Source organism: Myotis myotis, unplaced genomic scaffold (assembly GCF_014108235.1).
Source record: "Myotis myotis isolate mMyoMyo1 unplaced genomic scaffold, mMyoMyo1.p scaffold_m19_p_22, whole genome shotgun sequence".
NCBI classification, from domain to species: Eukaryota; Metazoa; Chordata; class Mammalia; order Chiroptera; family Vespertilionidae; genus Myotis; species Myotis myotis.
The window spans coordinates 328637-338168 of record NW_023416327.1 but is presented as its reverse complement, the minus strand read 5'-3'; the positions used below and the strand labels follow the sequence as shown (position 1 = coordinate 338168).

At 60.3% G+C, this 9532-nt stretch overlaps 1 protein-coding gene and 1 non-coding gene across 2 annotated transcripts; one reads left to right on the top strand and one right to left on the bottom strand.

Annotated features, from left to right (window-relative positions):
* The first annotated feature begins 595 nt into the window (after window positions 1-595).
* On the top strand, window positions 596-2232 carry TLNRD1 (talin rod domain containing 1). Its single transcript, XM_036355454.1, has one exon. The coding sequence runs from the start codon at window positions 1059-1061 to the stop codon at window positions 2199-2201; it is 1143 nt and encodes a 380-aa protein (XP_036211347.1). The 5' UTR covers window positions 596-1058; the 3' UTR covers window positions 2202-2232.
* A 6548-nt stretch (window positions 2233-8780) lies between these two features.
* On the bottom strand, window positions 8781-8859 carry TRNAH-GUG. Its single transcript has one exon. It is a non-coding gene; the product is annotated as a tRNA-His (tRNA).
* Window positions 8860-9532: the final 673 nt, after the last annotated feature.

Here is a 9532-nt window from a genome sequence, read left to right as displayed (position 1 = left end):
GGAGGTTTGGCAAAAAATGGCAGAAGCCGGGGCCCGGGCGGGTGGCCGCCGCACCGCGGGGACCTTGTGAGTTTGGCCACCGCCGCCGCCGGGGACACGCGCGCGCCGAGGACGCCCCGTCCGATGCGCAGGGCCCGCGGAGAGGACGCGCCGGGCATGGACTCGCGCCCACGGTCGCCAGCTGCGGGGCGCGGGGCCGGAGGGCGTGCCGCCCGGGCGCCGGGCCGCGCGCTGTGAGTCGCGAGGCGGGAAGGGCCGCCGGGCGTGGCGTGGCGGGCGGACGGACGAACGGAACGCGAGCGGGCGGCCTCCGTGCTCATCCGTGCAGCTGCCCCCCGACTGACTCGGCCACACCGGCCACACCCTCGGCCCCCGCCGCCGCCGGGCCGCTTCCCGAGACCCGGGGGGACGGGAGATGCGCCGCGGAGGCCGCGCGTCCCCCCAGCGCCAGGCCGGGCCACCGTCGCGGGGACGTGCCGCCGCGCGGGGTCGCGGCTCCCGGAGCCCACGTGCACCGCCGAGCCGCGGAGGCTGACAGCTGAGCCGCCCGGGGCCCGCCGCGCGCCCGTCTCCTCCCCGAGGAAGGGATTTGGATTTCAAAGAAAGGAAGGAAGGAAGGAAGGACAACTCCCAGCTTCCCCTCCCGCCCGCCCGCTCCGGCGGCTGGGCCGGGCCATGCCCAGGAAGGCGGCGGCGGCGGCGGCGGCCCCGGCGAAGGGACTTTCCTGGCAGCCCGGCCCCGAGGAGCGTGCGCTGTGAGTTGGCGGCGCCCGGTTCATGGTTCCTGCACGTCCTCCCGGAGGCCGGAGGCCCAACGCCGCAGCCCCATCCCGCGCCTGGAAGAGCCTCCTGCGTCCCCCAGCCCGTGGGCCCGCCCCGCGCCCCCGCCGCCGCCGGCCCGCGCCCTCCGCCCGCGGCGGTGGATGGCATGATGGTGCGGGGACGGCACCGCGGCCCCGGCCAGCTGAGTCGCGACGGCCGCGCGGGCGGCGGCAGGGACAGCGGCAGCGGCGGCGGTAGCGGGGTCCCCAGCGGCATGCCAGTGCCCCCCGGGCGCCATGGCTAGCGGCAGCGCGGGGAAGCCCAGCGGCGAGGCGGCGGCTTCTCCGGCTCCTACGAGCGGCGCCGTCGGGGGGACCAGCTCACAGCCGCGGAAACGGCTGGTGGCCGTGTGTGACCAGTGCAAGGGCAAGATGCAGCTGGTGGCCGACCTGCTCCTGCTGTCCAGCGAGGCCCGGCCCGTGCTCTTCGACGGCCTGGCCTCCTCCTCTTCCTCCTCCTCTTCCTCCTCCTCCTCCTCCGCTGCCGTCGGTGCCGGCGCCGCCGCAGAGTCCTTCGAGCAGTGCCGGGACACCATCATCGCGCGCACCAAGGGGCTGTCCATCCTCACCCACGACGTGCAGAGCCAGCTGAACATGGGCCGCTTCGGCGAGGCGGGGGACAGCCTGCAGGAGCTGGGCGACCTGGTGGTGTCGCTGACCGAGTGCTCGGCGCACGCGGCCTACCTGGCGGCCGTGGCCACGCCGGGGGCCCAGCCCGCGCAACCGGGGCTGGTGGACCGTTACCGGGTGACGCGCTGCCGGCACGAGGTGGAGCAGGGCTGCGCCACGCTGCGCGCCACACCGCTGGCCGACCTGACCCCGCAGCTGCTGCTCGAGGTGTCGCAGGGCCTGTCGCGCAACCTCAAGTTCCTGACGGACGCGTGCGCCCTGGCCAGCGACCGGTCGCGGGACCGCTTCGCGCGCGAGCAGTTCAAGCTGGGCGTCAAGTGCATGAGCACGAGCGCGTCGGCGCTGCTGGCCTGCGTGCGCGAGGTCAAGGCGGCGCCCAGCGAGCTGGCCCGCGGCCGCTGCGCGCTCTTCTGCGGGCCCCTGGCGCAGGCGGTGGGCGCGCTCGTGGGCTTCGCCACGGAGCCGCAGTTCCTGGGGCGCGCCGCCGCCCTGAGCGCCGAGGGCAAGGCGGTGCAGACGGCCATCCTGGGCGGCGCCATGAGCGTGGTGTCGGCCTGCGTGCTGCTGACCCAGTGCCTCAGGGATCTGGCGCTGCACCCCGAAGGCGGCGCCAAGATGACGGACCACCGGGAGCGGCTGCGGCACTCGGCCTGCGCCGTGGCCGAGGGGTGCGCGCTGCTGTCTCAGGCTTTGAGGGAGAGGTCTTCGCCCAGGACTTTACCGCCAGTGAATTCCAATTCTGTGAATTAGCACCCCCCACCCCCCCCCTCCCCACCCCCTCCCCCCCCTCCCCGCCCCCTGGAATAAAGGAAGATGCTTATCGTCTGCCCCTCTCAATTTATACCAAAGAAATCGTAGGTGAAGCTCCCCCCACACCCCCCCCCACCTTCCCCTCCATGTTAGATGCTCCCGAGGAATCTTCCAGAAGCCAGAGCCGCGCATCTGATTTATTTTTACGCGCACGCACCTGGGGCCCCCCAGAGCCCAGCAGCCCACGCTGCAGGGATGTGGAGATACGGGGAGAGGGGGTGCTGGCTGCCCTGGCAGGGGTCCCCCACCGCACCCCCAGCTCCTCTCCGGGAGTCCTTCACCCAAACCTGATTAGTTCATTGGGCAGGAAGGAGGTCATGAGTTCATTTCTTTTTTTGGTCCTTTTTTTTTTGTTTTGTTTTGTTTCCTGATGAAAAGAAAGGTTACCTCAGTTCGCACTCCTTAGACATGGATGTAGCTATCCCCCCCCCCCCCCTTTTTTTTTATATGTTGTTGATTTTTTTTTTTCTCAGTTGGATGAGGCGTCGACTTGGTGTGGAGAGAGTCTGAGCTCGCCAGGTGATGTGCAAATGTAGGGGGTCGGGGGGAGCTCCTGTGAGCGTGTTTTATTTTTCTGATTGACACTAGAGTGATTCTCCGCCTCCCCTCCAATGTCAAGTTTGTACCTTGCATGTACTGGAGTATTTATTTCATCTATTAAAGTGTTATGTTTCTCAGACGGCTCTGGGCGGTCCTTGTGCGCGGGCGGCCACTGCGAGGTGGCAGGCGCGCTGCTGGGTGCGGGGGACGGAGCAGGCCTCCGGGGAGGGGGCCCCCTGTTCCCCGCCCGCGGCCCTGCCTACCTCTCCCTCCGGCTCCTTCCCCAGCAGCCTTGAACTCGGGGAGGGCAAGTCTCGCCCAGATGTTCTCGGCCTGTCTCTCCGCGATGAGTCCCGGCCGTTCTGTGCAGTCAGCTGTCCCTCAGCTGCGGGCCTGTCGCCTCTTTAATGGGGTCAGGTCTGTTCAGGTCCGGCTACTCACCATTTCAGAAGGTTCTAGATTTTTAAAAAAATAGATAAAGGGTGTCCCAGAATTCACGCAAGAAGTAATTTTGAGAGAAAACACAGGTTTGTAATTAAAAATTGTAGATTTTTTATTGATTCATAAAGAAGACAGTCTAGGGTTATGTGTGGAATAGCACATCGGGTCCATGGCCTCCCCGGCTTTGCTGGCACAGACGCAAAGCCGCGGTCTTCATGGGTCTCCCTTGCCCCTGCTCCTGGGCCATCATTGGTCCTTGGGGATGCTGATCCAATGGAAGGGATTGGCATCCAAGGGCAGCAGATACTAGAATCTGATTCAATCAACCAAGTAAAATTAGGCTTCTGTTTTTGTTAATGCTCACGCAAAATTAAAATCTTGCGTGAATTTTGGGACACCCTTTATATATTTTTAAAATATATTTTTATTGATTTCAGAAAGGAAGGAAGGGGGGAGAGAGAGGTAGAAACATCCATGATGAGAGAGATTCATGCATCGGCCGCCTCCAGCACGCCCCCCCATTGGGGATCGAGCCCACAGCCCGGGCATGTGCCCTTGGCCGGAATCGAACCTGGGACCCTTCAGTCCGCAGGCCGACGCTCTATCCACTGAGCAGCACCGGCCAGGGCTAAAATATATTTTTATTGGTTTCAGAGAAGAAGGGAGAGAGAGAGAGAGAAACACCCATGGTGAGAGAGAATCATGGATCGGCCGCCTCCTGCACGCCCCCCACTGGGGATGGAGCCTACAACCCGGGCCTGTGCCCTTGACCGGAATCGAACCCGGGACCCTTCAGTCCACAGGCTGATGCTTTATCCACCGAGCCACACTGGCCAGGGCAAGGGTTCTAGATTTTTTTTTTAGTGGCGGGACCGGCATTCGGCCAAGTGTTAAGAACTTCCTAGAATCCCAGCGCGATTGCGGGCCAAAGGGTTATGGCTGTGACCTTGATCTTGTACGACAGGCTCTGGTGGGTTGTGTGTTGGAAGAACGCTTTGTTAACTGAAAGTTTGGGGTTACGGGAAGGTAGCTTTCGCTGCTGCAGACGTTTTCAGAAAAAGGACGGGGCGAGGAGCGGGTGGTGTTGCTGAAGCTAGAGACGTTTTGGACAATTTTTATTTTTTTCACGGACGTACAACGGATGCCGTCCAGCTCGCGCTGGGCAGAGAAGCTGCGGCGAGCTTTGCCTTTGCTCAGGTGCCCTATTCCTTGGGGTGGGTTGTGCGGCCTAAAGCCTTGCGGTTCCCACAGATCTGAGAAGGAAGACTTCTCACCGAATATGCGAGGAGGAACGGACAGCCGCATGCACTGAGAGTGGCTGTCTTTATTTTTTTAAAAAGTATATTTATTGATTTTTTTTACAGAGAGGAAGGGAGAGGGATAGAGAGTTAGAAACATCGATGAGAGAGAAACATCGATCAGCTGCCTCCTGCACACTCCCCACCGGGGATGTGCCCGCAACCAAGGTACATGCCCTTGACCGGAATCGAACCCGGGACCCTTTGGTCCACAGGTTGACGCTCTACCCACTGAGCCACACCGGCTAGGGCACTTTTTTCCCTCCTGGTTAAGCAGTAGCTGCTGTTAACATTTACTTGTATTTAAGGTGTTGACTTGTAACATTTCAAAACCTCCCCTGAAGTCTTTCACTTCCCATGGCGGCCTCTTCACCTCTTCCCCCTCTGTCTCTAAGATCAAGTTCAGGGTTCCTTTATTTTATTGATTTTTTTTACAGAGAGGAAGGGAGAGGGATAGAGAGTTAGAAACATCGATGGGAGAGAAACATCGATCAGCTGCCTCCTGCACGCCCCCCACTGGGGATGTGCCCGCAACCCAGGTACATGCCCTTGACCGGAATCGAACCCGGGACCCTTCAGTCCGCAGGCCGACGCTCTATCCACCGAGCCATACCAGCCAGGGTTCCTCCTCCAGCAGGTGACTCGAAGTGAATTCTGCTGGCCTGTTTTCCCAGAAGCGTTCGGGGGACAGCGTGAGGGACCTGTGTGTGGACACAGACACTGCCGATCTCTCCCAGCCCTGTGCCCGCCCTGGCCCGGCTCGGGGCTTGGACACAGGCCTTTGCCAGCGTCACGCTGTCCCACAGCCCCAGGTTGCTCAACTTGTTTGTAAAACAGCCCTGGTCTTTTTTAAAAATATATTTTATTGATTTTTCACAGAGAGGAAGGGAGAGGGATAGAGAGTTAGAAACATCGATGGGAGAGAGACATCGATCAGCTGCCTCCTGCACACCCCCCACTGGGGATGTGCCCGCAACCGAGGTACATGCCCTTGACCGGAATCGAACCCGGGACCCTTTGGTCCACAGGTTGACGCTCTACCCACTGAGCCACACCGGCCAGGGCCACGGCCCTCGTCTTTACAGAGGAGCAGCTCAGACCTACTTCGCTGGGTTTAATAAGGTCAGCGCAGGTAGCTGGGCCCAGGAATAAAATCGCACTGGCCTCATTTATTTTTATTTTAAATGAAACCGCACTAGGGTTCATGTCATTGACATCAATTCGCAGGCTTTTCTGAGGCTCCAGGGCACGTCTCCGTACGCAGGCCCCACGGGCACCGTCCTGACGGGGGATGTGGAAAACCTGCCCTCGGACGGTCACGGGAGCAGGAACCGTCATGGCTCAGCTTGCAGGACAAAGGCCACCACTGCCCTGGCCGGTGTGGCTCAGTGGATAGAGCGTCGGCCTGTGGACTGAAGGGTCCCGGGTTCGATTCCCGGTCAAGGCCACGTGCCCGGGGTTGCAGGCTCCTTTCCTCTGAATATAAAATCAATAAAAATATATGTTAAAAAGAAAAAGCCCTCACTAATGACAGTCACCCCAAGTCAACGGGACCAAGGCTTCCAGACGCAGGGCTTTGCTAGTATTAAGCAGACATGTCTTCCCGGGCTGTTTAAAGCTTGGCCTTTTTAAAAAATATATATTTTTATTGGTTAGAGAGGAAGGAAGAGGGAGAGAGAGAGAGACATCCATGATGAGAGAGAACCATGGACCGGCTGCCTCCCGCACGCCCCCTGCCGGGGATCGAGCCCGCAACCCGGGCGTGTGCCCTTGACCGGGAATCGAACCCGGGACCCTTCAGTCCGCAGGCGGATGCTCTATCCACTGAGCCACACCGGCCAGGGCGTCAGCCCTGCCTTTTTCTATTCATTCTGGGTTGATGTTAGGAAATACAAAAATTACGTGTGTGTGTGTGTGTGTGTGTGTGTGTGTGTGTGTACATGTATGTGTGAGTGAATACATACATATGTTTCTCTCCCTACCTTTATCTTCACCTCCACCCCGGTTTTTTCCCTAATCCAGGCCCATGTTTTGCAGAAACTAGCTGGTTTTACCGTCCTGGGAACATCAGTTTTGTCTGATTGGTTGTTTTATAAACACTTTTTTTTTTTAAAGCTGGCACAGGGATCTCAAATATTTGGCAGTTTTGAAACAGCTAATTTTAACCGAAACACCTGCTTTTGGGAATGACTGTGACTATGGCAACACGCCGTCAGGCAGCGGGTTTGAAAAGCCGCCTGCGCGATGCCCGGGAAAGGCCGGGGGAGGAGGCGGCCCTCCCCTCGCCGCCCTGGGCGCCTGGCCTCCCTGTGGACACAGATACGGCCGATCTCTCCCAGGCAAATTTATTTATTTTTATTTTGTAAAAAGAATATCTTCATTGATTTCAGAGAGGAAGGGAGAGGGAGAGAGAAACAGAAACATCCATGAGGAGAGAGCATCATGGACCGGCCGCCTCCTGCACGCCCCCTACTGGGGATCGAGCCTGCAACCCGGGCCTGTGCCCTTGACCGGGAATCGAACCCGGGACCCTTCAGTCCGCAGGCCGACGCTCTATCCACTGAGCCACACCGGCCAGGGCTGGAGCGCTTGCTTTAGGACAGCGGTTCTCACCCTGTCGGTCGCGACCCCTTTGGCGGTCGAATGACTCTTTCACAGGGGTTGCCTAAGACCATTCTGCATGTCAGATGTTTACATGACGATTCATCACAGGAGCCACATGACAGCGATGAAGGAGCCACGGAAATAATGTTATGGTTGGGTCACAACATGAGGAGCTGTGTTTAAAGGGCCAGAAGGTTGAGAACCGCTGCTTTAGGGTCATGTGGGTGCGTGAGCGGTCAGCTCTGCTGGCAGGAGAAGGCTCACAGCTTGACCACCCGGATAGTGGAGGGGAAAGTGCGATGCCGGGTCTGTGACTGGGCCAGAGGTGACCGGACAGCCCCTCCCTCCAGCTCAGGGCCCGGCACGCGTGTGACTCTGACGTGCCTGTGTGCGCAGCACGCCCACGATGAGTACGCATCAGCAGGTCATCCCGTGGCCGGAGAAACGGCGCTTCGAACGGCCATTCATTCGGCAAGTGTTCCTCGGGGCCCCGTGGGTGCGGGCAGGGTGCTGGGCACGGAGCGCAGGGGAGCGAGGCCTGGTTCCTCCGCTTGCAGACACGCGGAGCTGCTACGGGCGCGGGTCCTGGACACACGGCGTCAGCAGCGGCCTGGGCCCTCCCTCCGGCTGTTGGATAGAAACGGGGTCGAGCCAGGCCGCCCAGCTTGAGCCCCGCGGGACCTAGGCACCAGGAGGTCAGGGTTCGATTCCCGGTCGGGGCACAGGCCCAAGTTGTGGGCTCGGACCCCAGTGTGGGGTGTGCAGGAGGCAGCCGGTCCATGGTTCTCTCCCATCATGGATGTTTCTCTCTCCCTCTCCCTTCCTCTCTGAAATCAATAAAATATATATATATATTTTTAAAAAAATGCACTAAAAAAATGAAAAGAAACTGGGGTGTCTCAGCCTGCGGTTCCAGGCCTCCCTGCTGATGCTGACGGGCGCCCAGGCCGCAGACCCACGGCCTGCGGGCCTTTCTGCGTCCTGCACCCCCCACACTGGGGATCGAGCCACAGCGGGGCCTGTGCCCTGACCGGGAATCGAACCCTGACCTCCTGGTTCCTAGGTCGCGGCTCAGCCACGACGGCTTGGCTGGACCCCATTTCTGTTCCCCGACGGCTCCCGGTGCCCAGCACGGCTGTGTCTGTGTCTGGAGGCAGCAGTGTTCCCGCAAGTTGCGCGTTTGCTCAGGTGTGGGTTCCCGGGGTGCTGGGAGCCCCTCCCTTCAGCTGGAGGAGATGATCCGTCCCGCCTGCCTCTTGGAATTGGCAGGTTTTGCTCTGTGTTTTTGTGTGAGCATGACTCTGTGCATGTGCATGCGTGTGCGTGCGCGTGTGCATGTGTGTTTTCCTGTGTGCGCACGCATGTGTGCATGTGTGTGTGTTCCTGTGTGCGTGCATGCGTGTGTGCGTGTGCTTACAAGCACAGAGTTCTCCCCCTCCCCCTGCCGCCCTTTTGGGATGAACTCAAGTCAGAGTAAACGGCCAAATTAGCTTTCTATGTTTTTGTTACATTTTTATTGATTTCAGAGAGGAAGGGAGAGGGAGAGAGAGACACACATCAGTGATGAGAGAGAATCACGGATCGGCTGCCTCCTGCACGCCCCCTACTGAGGGATTGAGTCCGCCACCCGGGCCTGTGCCCTGACCGGGAATCGAACCCGGGACCTTTCAGTCCACAGGCCGACGCTCTATCCACTGAGCCACACCGGCCAGGGCTGCAAGCGCATCTAGATTTGTCAGCGTGATTGGCACACCCCCCACACCCTGATGTTAAACCTCATTTCCTAAGAGCACACCCATCTCCAGGTTTTGCTGACGCCGGGCACGGGCCCTCTGATCCCCGCGTCTGGAGAGGGCGCCGAGTGCGGGCTGCCCCCGAAAACCCGCTCGCGCTGCTGGTTTCTGGCTCAGCTCTCATCTGCCCACATTCTCGGTGCCACTCAGGATGCTGGCTGAGTGACACATCGGCAGCGAGTCGCCGTGGCGACGCTGTCAGCAGCTCCTTACGGGGCTGAGGTCGGAGTCAGACCTCTGACGTTGGAGATCTGACGTGGGAACCCGGGCTAATTCCACGCTCACCGACGGACGCCCTCTCCCCCAGCTGTTCTTTGCGTGATGACTGTCAGCTTCCTGTTCCAAGGTAACTAGAGGCCTGGTGCACGATATCCATGCACTTGGGGGAGGGAGGGTCCCTCAGCCGGCAGGCGGACATCCTTAGCGCTGCCGTGGAGGTGAGAGAGGCTCTGCCACCGCCGCTGCGCTCGCCAGCCGTGAGCCCAGCTTCTGGCTGAGCGGCGCTCCCCCTGTGGGAGTGCACTGACCACCAGGGGGCAGCTTCTGTGTTGAGCGTCTGCCCCCGGTGGTCAGTGCACGTCATAGCAACCGGTCG

Excerpts from the sequence above, each read along its gene's own strand:
- TLNRD1 (XM_036355454.1), top strand. The coding sequence starts at position 1,059 with ATGGCTAGCGGCAGCGCGGGGAAGCCCAGCGGCGAGGCGGCGGCTTCT.